This window comes from Chionomys nivalis, chromosome 7 (genome assembly GCF_950005125.1).
Source record: "Chionomys nivalis chromosome 7, mChiNiv1.1, whole genome shotgun sequence".
Taxonomy (NCBI): domain Eukaryota; kingdom Metazoa; phylum Chordata; class Mammalia; order Rodentia; family Cricetidae; genus Chionomys; species Chionomys nivalis.
The window spans coordinates 16,005,167-16,023,976 of NC_080092.1; the positions used below are offsets into that span (position 1 = coordinate 16,005,167).

The 18,810-nt window shown below is 48.0% G+C and overlaps 1 protein-coding gene across 1 annotated transcript in view; it reads left to right on the top strand.

Annotated features, from left to right (window-relative positions):
* The window catches only part of Stk10 (serine/threonine kinase 10), a 101,280-nt gene that overhangs the window by 68,054 nt on the left and 14,416 nt on the right, over positions 1 to 18,810 (top strand). Inside the window, exons 8-13 of the mRNA XM_057774393.1 lie at positions 1,715 to 1,861; positions 3,209 to 3,748; positions 6,042 to 6,172; positions 8,555 to 8,678; positions 9,103 to 9,282; positions 17,200 to 17,292. Of these exons, the coding sequence (XP_057630376.1) occupies positions 1,715 to 1,861; positions 3,209 to 3,748; positions 6,042 to 6,172; positions 8,555 to 8,678; positions 9,103 to 9,282; positions 17,200 to 17,292 (1,215 nt within the window). The remainder of the gene's footprint in view (positions 1 to 1,714; positions 1,862 to 3,208; positions 3,749 to 6,041; positions 6,173 to 8,554; positions 8,679 to 9,102; positions 9,283 to 17,199; positions 17,293 to 18,810) is intronic.

Below are 18,810 nucleotides of genomic sequence, written 5' to 3' on the forward strand. Positions count from 1 at the left end.
AGATCTTTTGCCTGGGGTTCTATAAGGTCTGCAGAAGAGCACTTGCTCTTGAGAAGTACCATTTGTGTAAAAGCCCAGAGTAGAGTACAGCCCACCGACAGGAGTCTCTGCATTGCCCTTCTGAAACCAAGTGTATATTTCTGCCCAAAGACAACTGACGTGATATTGTCCCTAGCTGCTCACCTCATAGTCACCCAGAGCAGGAAACACCTCCATGTGCCCAGCAGCAGCAGGACGGCTAAAGACGGTGACGTGTTCCTACAGTGACACAGTGTACTGGAAACAGAGAGGAGCCTGGAGTGGGACTCGGTGACAGAAAGTACCACTTAGCCTCCATCCCCAGCACAGAAGGATGGGGCCTGGCAGTGAGCTGAGCCTCGGGACATCTACTCAGGGCAGCGGATGATCCTCACATCTGCCACAGAATAGAGTCTTGGGGTCTGGGGGTGTAGATCAGTAGATAGAATCCTAGCCTACCGTGCACAGAACCCTGGGTCCAGACCCTGGCATTGCATAAACTGGGTATATTGGTGCATGCCTGTGATCCTGGCACTAGGGAGGTGGAGGCACAAGGCTCAGAATTCAAGGTCATCCCTGGCTACGTAGGTAATTGGAGACCAGCCTGGGCTGCATAAAAATCTATTTTGAAGGAGAAAAGAAAAAAAGAAAACTAAGACAGGTCAGAGTGAAGCAAAGTTAGCAAACTTATTGATTGAGCAGGAAAATAATATCTGTTTAGACAGGATCACCATGACTATGATAGACACATACCTGAGACCCTAATGACACTGGCTCACACAATTTGAAGAAACTTAAATTAGCAGCTAGTTCAGGGTCAGAAGGTGCTGGCGTACTCCTTGTTCGCAGAATTCTGCCCTTGAAGAGACTTTGTAGAAACATGGTGTAACTGTGTGTGTGGGATATTTTAGTTGTTATTCTGTTGCTGTGATGAGACACCATGACCAGGGCAACTTATAGAAGAATGAGTTTGTTGGGGACATAGAGTCTCAGAGGGTTAGAGTTCATGACCCCCAGTTAGGGGAGCATGGCACTAGGCCGGCAGACATGATGCTGGAGCGGTAGTGAGAGTTCATATCTCGATCTCAAGCATGAAGCAGAGAGAATAACACTGGAATGGCACAGGTCATTTGAAACTCGGAAGCCCCAGTGACACACCTCCTCCAATAAGACCACGCCCCCTAATCCTTCCCAAACAGTTCCCCCAACTGGGGACCAAGCATTCAAACATATGATGAGCGTATGGGGGCCATTCTCAAACTGCCACATTCCACTCCCTGGCCCCCAGAGGCTCATGGCCATATCAGAATGCAAAACATATTTAGTTTATATTATTCTGAGTTCTCTAAATAAACAGAACTGGATGGAATGAAGCAGCTGAATGGGTGAGGGCTAGCAGAGGAGAAGCAGGGCTCAAAAAGAAAATGAACACACAAATGGCACTCCCACCCCATAAAAAAATGGACTGGACTTGGTTTTACAAGGCACTTTCAAGCGAATTGTCTCATTTCATCTTTATGACTCCCTGTGGTTTCAGCATGGCTGTCCGTCCTTTGGGAGTTCCCCTTACCAACTTGAAGTTCATGCATTGCTTTAGGACCACAGCTGACCCTCTGCTGCAAGATCAAATCCTGCAGCTGCTTCTTCCCCACAGCAGTCCCAAAATGGCTCTAAGACAGGTGTGTCTTCTTCTCAGCATCCCTTCGTCAGCAATGTCACCAGTAACAAGGCTCTTCGGGAGCTGGTGGCTGAGGCAAAGGCCGAGGTGATGGAGGAGATCGAGGATGCCAGGGATGACGTCAGGGATGATGGAGAAGAGGAGGATGCTGTGGATGCCTCCTCGGTGAGTCTGTTGGCCAGATCCAGGTTCTTGAACATGCAGGACCTAGGGTTCCATAGGGTCCCTGGTCTCACAGTTCATCCCAGGAGCTTCTCATAGGTTGCTGCTCATCCTAGAGGGTCCCCAGTAAGTCAGGGTGGGTTGTCATTGAGTTGTCATGGAGCTGAACCCCCAGGCCCTTCCCATTTATTGTCTTTTTTTTCTTCTTTTTTTTTTTTTCCAACACCCCCCCCCCATCTGTCCCTTTCACTCGGTTCCATCTCGAACGCACCCATAGTATTGTCTTTTTATTTATTTATTTTTGGATTATGAGACAGGGTCTTACTGTGTAACCTTAGCTGTCTAGGCACTCACTGTGTAGACTAGGCTGGCCTTGAACTCTCCCTCTGCTTCCTGAGTGCTAAGATTAAAGGCGTGCACCATTGTGCCTGGCTCTTTTTGTTTTTAATTTTAAATTTTTAATTAGAATTAGGCTTCGCTATAAAAATTTGAAACACAAATCTGTCTTTGGTTCTCCTTCAGACAGAAGAGGTCCCTGCCCCCCCCCCCCGCTCCCAGTTGTCCCCCCATCCTGGGGCCTCCTTTCCACCTCATACCCCATGTAGACACTTAGTTTCCTATTCACAGAAATGAGTATTTGGTTTCATCATAGTGATGTTTCCAGTACTTTCCACCCCACAAAAACTAAAATGCAAGGGATGGGTGAGCTGAACCCAGACCCAGGTAGGACTGATCGGCACTTTTTTTTTTCAATGTGAATTGGTTGCCATCTAGAAGTCAACAGATAATCATGTGAAAATTCAGATTACCAAGATGGGCATGTCACTCGGCTGGTCTAACATGCCCAGAGCCCTGGCATCTTAGTTCCGCATTCAAACTGGCATAGCAGTGCAAACCTGTAATCCCAACTCTTGGGAGGTGGAGACAGGGAGATCAGAAGTTCATGGTCATACTTAGCTGCATAGCAAATCTGAGACCAGCCTGACCTACTTGGCCCTATCACAGAAAAACAGCAGCAACAGCAAAAGAAATCAGATTGCCAATGTGTGTTGAGAAATTGGGAGGCCTGGCCTCAGGTGAGACTGGAGTATTCCCCATTCCCCACACTGTGACAATTGGCTGGGCCTCTCAACAGCCGGCCACAGCCTGTTATCCTCGTAGGACAGGAGCAATGCTTTGGTAGGAATAGCAATTAGAGAGAGGAGGTGAGTTCTCAACCCAGTGGCAGCCTGTTGAGGAGAGGCTGTGGGAAATGTATGGAAACTAGGTTCAGGGGTCCCTGCTCTGCTCTGCTGGCCTGTCGCCTGTGGGGCCTGGGCTCCCAGAGGCTCAGCCTTGACTCTTTTCTAGCCCCTGGCCAACCACACTCAGGACTCTGCTGGTGCAACTGAGCCAAGCCTCAACTCTGACAAGCCTCCCCAGGATTCTTGTGTCACCCTGCCTCCCAGTCAGCCTCGGGAGCCTGTGAACGGTAGCCAACCCTCAGGGGATGGGCCTCTCCAAACCGTCAGCCCTGTGGATGTGATCCCCAAGAGTGACAATGACTTAAAGGTACCTGTTCCCCTCCGGAAGTCCCGACCATTGTCCATGGATGCCAGAATCCATGTAGCCGAAGAGAAACAAGTCACTGGCCAGGCTGAGGACCCCAGTCCTGCAGCCAGCAAGTCCCAGAAGGCAAACCAGAGCCGCCCCAACAGCAGCGCCCTGGAGACCTTGGGTGGAGAGAAACTGGCCAATGGTGGCCTGGAGCTCCCCAGCTCTGTAACTCCAAGCCATGTTAAGAGGGCTTCAGACTGCAGCACTGTGTCTACCTCGGAGAGCATGGACTATAGCACCTCCCTGTCTGCTGACCTGTCACTGAATAAAGAGACGGGCTCATTGTCTCTCAAGGTAAATTCACCTATCACCCTGGGGGCCAGAGCAGGCGTACTAGCCGGTGTGCCATGCTTAGATTCCAGTCTCAAAAGCTACTTATATTGTACTTGATTTGTGTATCCGTAAGAGGTGCTAGGGGTGAACCTAGAGCCTTGTGTATGCTAAGCACCACACACACACACACAGAGCCTCTTCTTACTTTAAATGGCTTATGATTTTTGCTTAATACCCCACATATTTGGGTCAGTATAAGACATTAATGTTCCCTGTTTAAATTTTATTTTATTTATAATTTATTTTATTTTTTTATGTGCATTAGTGTGAGGATGTCAGATCCCCTGGAACTGGATTTTCAACAGTTGAAAGCTGCCATGTAGAGGCTGGGAATTGAACCTGGGTCCTCTGGAAGAATAGCCAGTACTCTTAACTGCTGTGCCATCTCTCCAGCCCCTTTATTTTATTTTTTTTTTTAAGATTTACTTATTTATTATGGCTACAGTGTTCTGTCTGCATGTATGCCTGCAGGCCAGAAGAGGGCACCAGATCTCATTACAGATGGTTTTGAGCCACCATGTGGGTGCTGGGAATTGAACCCAGGTCCTCTGGAAGAGCAGTCAGTGCTCTTAACCTCTGAGCCATCTCTCCACCTCCATATGTTTAAATTTTAAAGTTTGGTTAAAGGACCTAAAACTGGGGAAAGAGCATTCCAGGAGTGGAAGTTCTCTTGCTTGGGGGTCAGCTGTGTGACCAGTGGCTGGCAGGTAGACTCAGCGAGGGCAGCTGGGCTCGCTCTCCTCTCTGGCCTCCTGTCTGGCGGCGGGTGACATTAAGTGACTGTAGCCATTCTGTGCAAAGTGCTTTAAACGGAACTGAAGGATTTCCTCCCACGATTTCCAGATGGGCAGTAGGGACGAAAAGAAGTTGGCATCTGGCACAAGGCTGTGTGGGTGGAAGCAGGGAGGTGGTCAAACCTTGGGCAGGGCTCCTATCCTTGTGTGCCTTTAGCCCCTCCTCTTCCAGCAGCCAGGAGGGGTGACCCTCTTCCTTGTCTGCCCTCGGCAGTTCTGCGATACCATTAAACTTACTGTTGGCCACCTGAACCCCCAAACAAGACTGACGTAGGGGAGCAGGGGGATGGGGTGATGCTATGCACTTCTGTATTGCCTTCTAAGACTACTCAGGGTAACATACATGGTAGAGATTCGCATATCTGTTCAGTATAAGGTGGCAAAGGCAGGAGCAGCCCACTAGCCCCTCAGTAGCCTCTGGATCAGAAAGAGGCTCGGTCAAGCAGACGTCCACGGCAGCTTTTCTCTTCATTCCCTCAGAACTGACACAGATTGTCGTCCACTGTAGTTGTCCAGCTGTGGCCAGCGGTTTTTATGAAGAAGTATCATCCTTTACTTCTTCCTCCTAAAAGGGCACTAAGTGGGGCTGGAGATGTCGGTACCACCCTCGATGGTAGGGTGCTTGCCGCATGTGCACATGGCCCTGGGTTCAATCCCCAGCACCGTTAAAAAAAGAAGGCTCCGAGTGCCCAGAGCCCAGGTAAAGTGTGCTGGGCAGCAGCATACAGTGTGAGGTGCCTACTCTTAGCCACCCTGGTGTGCCTACTCCTCTTGAAGGGGCTGGGAGGCCCATGGGCCATGTTATAGAGGCAGGGCTGTGTTGTAGGAGGAAGGACTTTGGGAGTTTGAGGCAGTGGGTAGAACAGAGGCCATCAGATAACCACTGTAGGCCCCTAAGCCCTCATCTGAATCAGAACCGAGCACTTCCTCCCTGACACCTTCCAGGGCCAGGTCCTTCCTAAGCAGACTTTATAGAGCTTCAGCTGGCTAGCTGAGGCCACCAAATCTAATAGGGACTGTGCTCTGTGGTCATGACTGACAGAAGTAAATGCCATGCCTTCTGTACCCCATGTGCTTCTCATCAAATCTGCATGACGACCCAAAGAGGCGAGTTCTGTTTTGATACTCCATAGACAGTGTAGAAGACTGAGATTCAGGCAAGCCCAGAGTCTTGTCCAGGGTCACAAAGCCGGCATTGTCCTGTGAGGATGAAAACAGCCCTTTTGGATGTTGAGATTGTGTTTTGTAAGAATGCCCCGGTGAGGTAAGAGCCTTGCAAGGTGTCTGAAGCCAAGACCAACAGAAGCCAGAGGGTCTAAGGCTAGACGCTTAGATCCTGTTTGGGAAGCTTGAGGACTGGGCACCGTGGATGGCTTCATCCTTCCTGGGCTCAGGCTGTGGACCTCACCCTGTCTCCACCGTGGATTTCTAGCTGAGCTTGGTCACGTTCTCCTTGCCAGGGCTCAAAACTGCACAACAAGACCCTGAAGCGGACCCGCAGGTTTGTAGTAGACGGTGTGGAGGTGAGCATCACCACCTCCAAGATCATCAGCGAAGATGAGAAGAAAGACGAGGAGATGAGATTTCTCAGGCAAGTCCGGGGAGGCACCTGTGTGGGAACCGGTGGAAGTGCCCTGAGGATGCTGGGCACTGGGCCTGTCCCCAGTGTGAAGTGGGGGTTGAGGCAAAAGGAACGTGGTTTTACTTGACACCCCTTCTCCTGCATTCATCTGTCCACACATCCGCCTATCTGTCACCCATCTCTTTTGTCCATTCACATGCCCAGTGACCCATCTGCCCAAATCTATCTGCATATCCATGTCTGTACTCCTGTCTTACCTAATTTCCATTCACCCACCCACCCATCCATCCACCCACCACCCATCCATCTACCCATCCATCTGTCCATCCATCCATCCATCCATCCACCCACCCACCCACCCACCTATCCACCCAATCATCCATCCATCTATCCATCCATCCATCCACCCACCCACCCTCCCACCCACTCACCCATCCATCCATCCATTCATCCATACATCCACCCATCCACCCAATCATCCATCCATCTACCCATCCATCCATCCACCCACGTATCCACTGGCCAGCCTCCCTGTCCACCCAGTTATCTATCTGTTCATCCCCCTACTCTTGTCTATACTCGTCTACCCATCTATCTGTCTATTCGCCCATTTAATCCACCCACCTATTCACTTGCCATTCATCTATCCATACATCCACCCAATTATTGACACGTGCATCATCTAACACGTGGGTCCAAATGGAAGTCCAGATACACGAAGCTGTCCCCCACCTCGAGTTTATACCTATGGGTTCCAGACATGGTATACAAGCTAATACTTGATTGTGCTGCACACTGTGAAGGAAGGAATGGTCAATACAGCTGTGAGTGCCTGGGCTGAGCAGAGATTGCTCGTAGGGACCATCAGCATCACCCTGAGCTTGACAGATGAGGTGAATCCCATCACTAGAGGAGTGCCAAGGGAATCTGCAGCTGCTGAGGCCCTGGCGGATGACCTGGATTTGTATCAAGATCTTCGAGAAAAGGACTTCAGTATGGAATGACAGGACAGAAGAGGGTGGGACTGTGGTCTGTGTGGGGGCAGAACCCAGGCTGTGGAGGCCTGTAAGCTGTGAGGGAAAGGCACAGCAGACAGGGAAATGGCACACAGTGACAGGTTGGACAGTTTCTCTGGCTACTGTGTAGGTCTGAGCTGTAGAAGGGAAAAACTGGCTTGTGAGGTGGGAAGACTGTCCAGGACCATCAGACTCTGGCTCAGGCTGGGGCGGTAGTCAAAAGGGAAAAGGCACAGGACTTAGTGAGAACTAGAGAGGGGGAGGACAGGGAAAGAAGGTGTAAGGCAAAGCCACTTGCCTGACACGGCCTCACACACTCCAATGGTCTCGTACAGCTCTCTCCGGGGGACCTTATTCCTCACGTGCTCACGAGGAAACTGTGTTTCTTGGCAGATAAGCTGCAAGCGCTGGGTCTCTAGTTGACAAGGAGCAGAGCGGAGATTCTGCCTGAGAATTCCTCCAGTTCCCACTATGCACTGGGACCTCCTGGGACTGCTGTTGAAGAGTGGGTTGCTGGGCACTGGGGAGGCTCAGAGCACCCCCAGGCCAGAGCTTTGCAGGCATCATCATTGCTTTGAAGGAAAGCTTCTAGCGTTCCAGAATAGAAGTAGTTTGGGGTGTTCTAGAGATATTTCCTCCATCTTGGGCCAGTGGGATGAAATTTAATTATAATTATAAATGACATTGTTACAAACATCCTCATCCAATCCAGAAGTGAGAGTAGGGTACCAAAAGGTATAAAGGTATTGCCAGTATCTTTCAAAATGTTCTGCTAATTTATATCAGTAACACATGGAGTATGAATTTCCCTACATGCTTGTCTGTTTAATGAAATGCTTTTTCTTTTATATTTGTATTTCTTATCATATAAATAATTTTAAAGTTTCTTCTTAATTTTACACTCATTTGCTTTATGTCTTTTCATGTTACAATGTTGTGTACCACTTGTGGGTTTGGTGGTTAGTTCCTTCCTCCTTACTGATTTGTAAATGTTAAAGATTTATTTATTTATTATGTAGACAGCATTCCTTCCATGTATAACCGCACGTCAAAAGAGGATGCCAGATCTCATTATGATGGCTGTGAGCCACCATGTGGTTGCTGGGAATTGAACTCGGGACCTCTGGAAGAGCAGTCAGTGCTCTTAACCACTGAGCCATCTCTCCAGTCCTGTAAATGCGCTTTATACATGGAGGATGCTCACCTTTTTATCTCTCAGAATATCAAATGAAGCCTGAATCCTGATTGTGATTGTGTCTCTGCTTGAGTTAGTGGGTTGCTACTCCACAACCCATCCCTTTATGGCCCTGGCTGTGAATACTGTGGTCTCAGAGGCGCCCTTCTCACTAGGAAATGTTTGTCTACTCATCTGCAGGCGCCAGGAACTCCGAGAGCTTCGGCTTCTGCAGAAGGAAGAACATCGGAACCAGACCCAGCTGAACAGCAAGCATGAGATGCAGCTGGAGCAAATGCACAAACGTTTTGAACAAGAAATCAACGTGAGTGAGGGGAGACAGGCCCCGGGGCTCCTGGCCTCCATGTTTTCTTCAGGTGAAGGTATTGTCGGAGGGGGTGGTCAGGTTACAGTGACCCCAAGTTGCACAGGGACACCCTTAGAGGGAGAGTGCCATGCCACTGTCCTGCCAGGTCAGACAAGGAAACAACTCAGAGAGGTTAAAGAACTTGCCTTGGGCTGGACGGTGGTGGCGCACGCCTTCAATCCCAGCACTTGGGAGGCAGAGGCAGGTGGATCTCTGTGAGTTCGAGGCCAGCCTGGTCTACAAAAAAAAAAAAAAAAAAAAAGAACTTGCCATGGGGCACACAGCAAAGGGTGGCAGGGCCGTGGCTCACGTCTGGGTCTAATACAGACTCTGAGGTATGAGGCAGTTCTGCTGGATGCCTCTGAGTCTGTGCACCTTCCAGGCCAAGAAGAAATTCTTTGACATGGAGCTGGAGAACCTGGAGCGACAGCAGAAGCAGCAGGTGGAGAAGATGGAGCAGGATCACAGTGTGCGCCGGAGGGATGAGGCCAAGAGGATTCGCTTGGAGCAGGATCGAGACTACGCCAAGTTCCAGGAGCAGCTCAAGCAGATGAAGAAGGAGGTGATGGGACCCTGGGGGGCGGGGCGGGGCCTCTGCTCTGAGGATTGGCCTTGTCTTAGTTAGGGTCTCTATTGCTCTGATACAACACCGAGGCCAGAAGCAGTTTGGGAAGGAGGGGTTTGTTTCAGTTTACACTTCCCCTGCTCAGTCCATCATTGGGGAGGACAGGGCAGGAACCTGGAGGCAGAAGCTGGTGCAGAGGCCATGGAAGGGTCTGCTTACTGGTTTGCTCATCATGGCTTGCTCAGCCTGCTTCCTTATAGAACCCAGGACCACCAGCCCCAGGGTGACCCCATCCACAATGGGCCAGGCCCTCCCCATCAATCGTCAATCAGGAAAATGTACCACAGGCCTGTCTTGTGAGGGCATTTTCTCAATTGAGGTTCTCAAATGACTATCTTGTGTCAAGTTGATATAAAAATAGCCACACGCCTCCTTTCCTAACAGAGGGGCTGCATGGAGCCAATTACCCCAAGATCTTGGGAGCAGCCCCACTGGGATCCTGGTGTCCCAGCCGCAAAGCGATGACACTTTAGTCCTTTCTCTGCCTTTTGGATGCCACCTTCCTGTGTTGTCCTTCCTGAGTGGCTTCTGTTAACTTCTTTCACGTCCGCTTAGATGAAAGAGAGCAGGAAAGATGAAAGAGATGGTGGCCTCTAAAGTTGGAGGTGCTCTTCCCACAAGGGGAGGCAATGCAGGAGAGACCCAGCAGATGCTGTCCCCTGTGCTCCGCCCTCTTTTGGTTGTCCTCCTCCTCCCTCAGTTGGAAGTGGGAGGCAAGGACATGCATGGCCCTGAGATGACATGACCCGGATTCCCAGAGCCATAGCCTGGCAGACTGTGCTCTGCTGGGGACTTCCGCGCCCGGTGCTGGGTGCTGCTGTCTGCTTATTCGCCTCCTTCCTCCTGGGAGTCTACAGAAGGGTGTCCCAGCCCTTAGCTTCCCCAACATGGGGAGGTATAGGCTGCTCTTGAGACCCAGATGCCCTGTGCACAGACAGGGCTGAGATATCTCCCTCCCTCCTCTGGGAAAGCCCCTTGTGTGTGCTATGCAGGTTCCCTACCACTGAGTCACACCAAAGTTCCCGGTTTAATCTGACTTGGTTTTCCCCCCTCCTTGGTTGTTTGGTTTGAAAGTTTTCAGGGGAAGAAGCTTGACATCTGTGTCCTTTCAGCTTCTCAGGGAAAACACTGCATTTAGTGTCCCTGGGGCTATTCTTCCAGGCTTGATTGCTGTGGTCTGAGGATGGCCCTCTGCTCAGCGGCTCATCGTAGGCTCACATTTTACTCTTTCTTTCCAGAACTCTTGGGGTTCCAGCCCCGAGTCCGGTGAACCGTATAGATGTTCCTCACTGGCTCACTCGGGGGCACCCCTGGGTTTAAGGCTCCTGCATTTACACAGCAGTATATAACCTGCACACACCTTCCGAGCGCCTTCAGTCAGTCACCTCTAGGTCATTCATGGTTTCCCATGCAGCGTAACTTCCATGCTGATGGTCGCTGTACTGAACCGGGAGCTATGGCGAGGGGAAAGTTGGTTCATTAGGTTTCCCAAGGTTTACTCGGTTTGCATGCTGATGAAATTGTGTAATGACTTGTTTCTCAGAGTGTGTCCCTGTCGTGAAGCTGAGCTTATGAAATGGTTCAGAGTTCCCTAGCCCTGCATGCCATATCCCTGGAAGGAACCCTGGGGACTTCTTAGTTAAAAGCTAGATTGTTTTCTGGTTGGGAAAAAGAGATGCTGAGACGTTCAGTAACTTCAAGGACGTCACTGCCCGGGAATGCAGCTTATCTGCCGCCTGGTGGAACTCGCTCCCCGCCCTGCCAGGCTTGCCAGTCATTGCACGGCTCTGCCAGAGAGCAGTTCTGGCCCGGAAAGGGTCCCGTGAGGCCTTGGGTCTGCTTCTCTGATGAGTGGCCCACAGGACTCTGTTTTTACTCCTCTTCTGCCTCCTCCCTCCATCACCAGATGTAAGAGTGTTTGTTGCTTGTCTTCCATGTTTTTAACAGAGAACTCACAACCTGGGCTCTCTGTTGCTGCTTTAATCTGTCCCCTGGACCAAAGGAGTCAGCTTGTAAAAGCACAGTTCTAAGTCGTAACCCTTAAGTTATGTGATAGCTCTCATGGTCACTGAGCTGGGACAGGGCACCATACTGATATAGAGGCCACGGTGCACATATACACTCTTCATTTAGGAATTTTACGTAAGGCTGTGCCTATCAACCATGAGTCTTCTGTCCCCGGCTCTCTGAGACGTTGGCCACGTCTACAAACATTTGGGGGCGTGTCACAGCTCAGGGATGGAGTGGAGTAGTCTGTTGATCTCACAACCAGGAACACTGCTGATATCCTGTAAATATGTAGGACAGCCTGCTCTCTCTCAGGTCCCCAGAGTCAGTCATGCTGCAGATGGGAAATCCATTTAAAGCAGAGAAGCCAGAAAACATGGGACCAGACTCAGCCAACAAAACCCGAAAGCATTTTATAAAAGCCGCCTAGGAATTAGAAGAGAGGGTGAGACAGGCTAAGCTGGTGGACTTTGGGAGTCAGATGATAAGCGCACTTTGAGGCTGCCATGCTCCTCCAGACGCTCCGAGTCCAACCTGTCTCCACAGCAACAGGAGTGGTCTGGTGGCTCCTTTTCCCCAACACTTGGTCTTAGCGACTTTACTGTTTTATTTTAGCCATGCTGATGGGTGTGAAGTGGCATCTCACTGTGACTTTGCATTTCCCTGATGATCAGTGACATGTGTCTTTGCATTTGCTTCTTTGTCACCATATGTCACTTTTGGTGGTGTATCTGCTCAAAAATCTCTTGCTCCTTTATTTAGCTGGGAGATTGCTTTCTTTTTTAGTGAAATCTGACAGTTCTCTTTATATTTGGACTGCCAGTACTCTGTGAGATATTATTTTGCTGTATTTCTTTTCTTCCCATGCCTTGTCTTATAGTTCTCCTAATAGTGCCTTGTTTTCTTTCAGCATGATTCTTTTAGGGGCTTATCTATGAAACCAAGGAATCCTTCCCCAACCCCATGGGATGCAGTCTTTCAGCAATTTGCCACATTTGGTTTTCTGTTTCTATGTGAGAACATTTTGAGTTGAATTCTGTAAAGGGTGAGATGTGAATGGGTTTGGCTAGAGATATCTGGATGAGGTGTGAATGGGTTTGGCTAGGGATGTGTGGATGGGTTTGGTTAGAGATATCTGGATGGGTGTGAATGGGTTTGGCTAGGGATGTCTTGATGAGGTGTGAATGGGTTTGGATATGGGTATCTGGATGAGGTGTGAATGGGTTTGGCTAGGGATGTCTAGGTGGGTGTGAATAGTTTGACTAGGGATGTCTAGATGAGGTGTGAATGGTTCAGCTAGGGATGTCTGGATGGGGGTGAATAGTTTGACTAGGGATGTCTAGATGAGGTGTGAATGGTTTGGCTAGGGATGTCTGGATAGGGTGTGAGTGGGTTTGGTTAGAGATGTCTGGATGGGGTGTGAAAGTTTGGCTAGGAATTGCTGGATGAGGTGTGAATGGGTTTGGTTAGAGATGTCTGGGTTGGGTGTGAATGGGTTTGGCTAGGGGTGTCTGCCCCAGTGTTGTATGTTGAAAATGCTCACCTTCCTCTGCTAAGCTGCCTTTGTGGGAAAGAAGTCGAACATATATAAGCGGATCTGGTGTGGTGCATTTTGGGTCTGCGTGTCATACAGGTTCCTCTGCCTGTCTCTCACCAGTGTTCACTCCAGTGTCTGGGATCCTCCTGTAGTTGGCAGTTCCTCCCTTTTGCCCTTTCACACCCATCACAGCATCAGCTTGATGACCCTGTAGAGAAGCCCAGACTCAGACTGGGTCAGTTTGGGTGGAATGGCCATCAGAACAACTCTGAGACTTCTATCCACAGGCATTTTATACACTTGTATTTTCTTGGGTTGACCCAGGGTCAGTTCCCAGAACCCACATGGTAGCACACAGCTGTCTGTAACTCCAGTTCTGGGCACCCCAGTTCCTTTTTCTGGCACCAGACACATGTGGTACACAGATATACATAAAATAAAAATTAAGGTATCAGTTTGGCTACTCGAGTATGGAGAGATATTGCTGTTTGTGCGGTGGTCTTGTATCTAGCCTTACTATGTTATCCTGGTATTTTTTTCTTTGGTAGGTTCCTTGAGGTTTTCTGTATAGACAGAAACAGTTTAATTTCTTCTTTCCAATTGATACGCCTCTTATTGCTCTGGCGTGCTGGCTCAGGTTCCAGCAGGAAGTTGGCTAGAAACAGTAGAGTAGACGTCCTTTCTCCTTGTTCCCAGTCTCAGAAGGAACACACTCGATATTATTTCCTCATTAAGTCTGATGTTAGTAACAGAGCATTGATTTGATTCTGATTATTATTTTTTTAAGACAGGATTTTACAAAAATAATTCTGGCCATCTTAGAACAGGCTGTGTAGAACAGCCTCGCTTTGAACTCAGAGCTCTTCCTGCCCTGGCCCCTGTGCCTGCCTCTGCCTCCTGAGTGCTGCATTAAAGGCCTGCAGCCCCACCCCTGACTTTGTTTTGTTTTCGTAGATGGCTTTCAGGCCAAGCTAATGAAATTCTAAGAGTTTATGAATAGATTTTATCATGAAGAAATGTTGAATATTTTAATTTTTCGTATGACTCAGTTGACATAATTATATATTTTTTCCTTCTGTAGTTTGTTGAAACAAATTATTTGATTTTCAAATATTAAGCTAGCTTTACATTCTTTGTATAAGACACATTTGGTTATACCCAGGTTTGGTGGCACATACCTTTAATCCCAGCACTCAGGAGACAGAACGGTGAATCTCTTGTGAGTTTGAGGCCAGCCTGATCTACATAGCAAGTTCCAAGCCAGACAGAGTTACATGGTGAGATACTGTCTTTAAAAAACTAAACCACTGGATGTGGTGGCTTATGCCTTTAATCCCAGCACTTGAGAGGCAGAGGCGGGAGGATCTCTGTGAGTTCAAGGTCAGCCTGGTCTACAGAGCAAGTTTCAGGACTGATTCCATAGCTACTGAGAAACTCTGTCTCAAAAAAATCAAAAAAGAAAGAAAAAGAAAAATGAAAGACCAGCCAAACAAACAAAACCAAACAAGCAAAGAAAAAAACAAAAACAAAGCAGAGGCCTGGAGAGATGGCTCAGAGGTTAAAAGCACAGGCTGTTCTTCCAGTGGGCCTGAGTTCAATTCCCAGCACCCACATGGCAGCTCACAACCATCCATAGCTTCAGTCCCAAGGGATCCAACACCTTATGGCCAGGCATATACAGATATACATGCAGAGAAAACATCCATATACATAAAACAAATAAATTATAAAACACTAAACAAAACACCCTCTTTTGGTCATTATCTATTATTCTTTTTATATATTACAAGATTCCATTTGCCAGTATTTTATAAAGGAATTTTGAATCTTTGTGAATAAGGACATTGGTCTATGGTTTTCTTATGATGCCCGTGTAAGGTAGCTACTCCTTCTTGAATTAGCTTTGGTACTTTCTATCGTTCCAGGCTTTTGTTTGTTGTTATGGGATTTGGTTGCTGTTGGTAATTCGCTCTCAGCATCTCCTTGGCCCATAGGATCTACGCTGATGCTCTCCGTTCATGGCTTGATGATGTCTCTCTTCTCCCATTCTCTCTTTCCCTTTCTCGCCTTTCCCTTACCGTCCCATCCCCTTCCTCCACTGTTCTTCCTTCCTCTCCAATGACTTGAGCAAAAAACTTAACCAATTCTACTGACCTCTTCAAAGAGGCAGCTCTTTGTTTCATTGATATTCATTCTTTCTTGAATTTCTTTTTAATTTTGTGATTCTGAAGGGTGGGACTCTAGACCCATGTGTATATAAGACAAACACTCTCCACTACTCAGTCCTAATTTTCACTGTTGTTTTTCTGTTTTCATTGTTATTGATTTTTGCTTTTGTATTTGGTTTAGATTTAAATTGCTTTTATTGATGTAAAATCACTGTGGAAGCTTAGATAATTGACTGGAGACTTTCTTCTTTTTCTGAGGATTAATGCTTGAAATTTTCCTCTATGCACTAACTTCATCTCAGAAACTTGGACGGGCCACATTTTCATTTAGTTCAAATTCTTGCTTTTTTGTTTGTTTGTTTTGAGATAGGGTTTCTGTGTAGCTTTGGAGCCAGTCCTGGAACTAGCTCTTGTAGACCAGGCTGGCCTTGAACTCCCAGAGATCCGCCTTCCTCTGCCTCCTGAGTGCTGGGATAAAAGGCGTGCGCCACCAGGGCCTGACTCAAATTCTTTTCTAATATACTCTGCAATTTCCTCATTGACCTGTGGGATGCTTACAATTTTGCTATGAAATTTTTAAAACTTTAAGATTCTTTTTATGGCTTAGAACTGTTAGTAAAGGCCGGGCGGTGGTGGCAGAGACAAGTGGATCTCTGTGAGTTCAAGGCCAGCCTGGTCTACAAGAGCTAGTTCCAGGACAGGAACCAAAAGCTACAGAGAAATCCTGTCTCATAAAACAAAAACAAACAAACAAAAAAGAACTGTTAGTAAATATTCCATGCATGCTTGAAAAGGTCATCATTCTGTGTTCTAGGTAGAGTGTTGTGTGAATGTCAGAGTGACAGTGCTGTTCAGGTTGACAGTGTTGATCAGATTGGCAGTATTTTCAGATTGACAGTGTTGATCAGATTGACATTGTTGGATCCTGTGCCAGCCTAGAGGCTCTGTAAGGCTGGAGGGAGTCTACCACCTACACCTTAGGGACTACAGTCAGCAGAGGGACAGGGCTCACACAGAAACAGACCTTAGGTATTGACAGCGTATCTGTGCAATAGATACTTCATGGGTCAAGCGTGTCCAAAACTCACTGTGCTCCAGAATAGGAAGGGCCCTGGTGTAAGGTGACCTCTGCCATGCCTGCAGAAGGTCCGGAATAGGAAGGGTCCTGGTGTAAGGTGACCTCTGCCATGCCTGCAGAAGTCCGGAATAGGAAGGGTCCTGGTGTAAGGTGACCTCTGCCATGCCTGCAGTGCGTCCATTATGGGAAGGTCCTGGTGTAAGGTGACCTCTGCCATGCCTGCAGTGCGTCCATTATGGGAAGGTCCTGGTGTAAGGTGACCTCTGCCATGCCTGCAGTGCGTCCATTATGGGAAGGTCCTGGTGTAAGGTGACCTCTGCCATGCCTGCAGTGCGTCCATTATGGGAAGGTCCTGGTGTAAGGTGACCTCTGCCATGCCTGCAGTGCGTCCATTATGGGAAGGTCCTGGTGTACGGTGACCTCTGCCATGCCTGCAGTGCGTCCATTATGGGAAGGTCCTGGTGTAAGGTGACCTCTGCCATGCCTGCAGTGCGTCCATTATGGGAAGGTCCTGGTGTAAGGTGACCTCTGCCATGCCTGCAGTGCGTCCATTATGGGAAGGTCCTGGTGTAAGGTGACCTCTGCCATGCCTGCAGTGCGTCCATTATGGGAAGGTCCTGGTGTAAGGTGACCTCTGCCATGCCTGCAGTGCGTCCATTATGGTGTAAGGTGACCTCTGCCATGCCTGCAGTGCGTCCATTATGGGAAGGTCCTGGTGTAAGGTGACCTCTGCCATGCCTGCAGTGCGTCCATTATGGGAAGGTCCTGGTGTAAGGTGACCTCTGCCATGCCTGCAGTGCGTCCATTATGGGAAGGTCCTGGTGTAAGGTGACCTCTGCCATGCCTGCAGTGCGTCCATTATGGGAAGGTCCTGGTGTAAGGTGACCTCTGCCATGCCTGCAGTTTGTCCATTATGGGAAGGTCCTTGTGTAAGGTGACCTCTGCCATGCCTGCAGTGCGTCCATTATGGGAAGGTCCTGGTGTAAGGTGACTTCTGCCATGCCTGCAGTGCGTCCATTATGGGAAGGTCCTGGTGCAAGGTGACCTCTGCCATGTTTGCACAGGTGAAGAACGAGGTTGAGAAACTGCCCCGGCAGCAGCGGAAAGAGAGCATGAAGCAGAAGATGGAAGAACACTCACAGAAGAAGCAGCTGCTCGTGAGTCCCCAGACTTGGTCACTTAGCCACAGTCATGAAGCAGGGACCCAAATCGTGCCCCCCTTAACTTGCCCAGGCTTGCTGCTTCCATATCCACCTCCTGTTTTGAATGCCTAAAGCTAACCCATCATTCATTGGCCCCTTGGTTATCCTCCCTGATCGCCCTTGCACCCCAAGAGTGAGCCCTGTCGTCTCTCTGGCCAGTGCATCCTACACCTTAGTCCTGCCTACCTTACGTAATGCAACTTGTTTATTTGTCACATCACCTGTCAACCAAGATCAGTCACCTGCCTACTTGGTATCTAAAGGACATCAAAGTCTTCATCTCCCAGACCTAACTCTATTATTATGCCCTGAGGAGGAATTTGTCCCTGTCCTGTTTTGGGGCCAGAACTTTTGTTGTTCCTGACCCATCCTTTCCCTCCACTTTTCCATCACCTCCGGAAGCTTGGTACACGTACACACACACACACATATGCACGCACACATGACACATGCTCCCCACACATGTAATACACTACATAAACACACAACACACACATGTCCCAACACATACCATGCAACATACATATATGTAGAAGGAGGCCACTAATTGGTTCCTGACCACTTAGCCCGAAATAATTACACAGAAACTGTATTAATTAAATCACTGCTTGGCTCATTATCTGTAGATTCTTATTGGCTAATTCATACATATTAATTTAACCCATTTCTATTAAACTGTGTATCGCCACATGGCTGTGACTTACCAACTAAAGTTCTGGAGTTGGTCTCTGGCAGGGCTGCATGGCTTCTCTCTGACTCCACCCTTCTTTCTCTCTGCATTCACTTTAGTTTTCCCCACCTAACTCTTTCTGCCCTGCTCTGCTATAGGCTCAAAGCAGTCCTTTATTAACCAGTGGTATTCACAGCATACAGAGGGGAATCCCACATCACCTCCTTTTTTTCTGTTTAAATAAAAAGGAAGGTTTTAACTTTAACACAGTTAAATTACATAAAACAGTTATCAAGCAAGAATTACAGTTACAATATTTATATATACTTTATCTTTTATTATTACTAAGGAAAACTATAATAAAGACTCCAGAAGAATATAATATTACCTAAGTAAACAGGAGGTGCATTGTCTTTGAAAGGCTTGAAGAATGCCTATCCATCTGAAATACATCTCTACATCTAGAAAACCTAACTAACATGACTACAAGCTTGACTATCATGGATGACTATCTATTAACCTATATTTCTTAATTATACAGTACATTTTTAAATGTGCTGGACAAACACAGTATCTTAATCAAGATCAGAAATACATATACACAGTATAACAAAATTGACCTTAAATTTGTGTCAGTAAACCAATACCATACCAATGCAAATCTCTATAGCACATATATACTAAACATATACCACAGATATACACCACACACACAGACACATACATATTTCCACCCACCCACTCATCCATCCATCCATCCATCCATCCATCCATCCATCCATCCATCCATATTTCTCCCATCT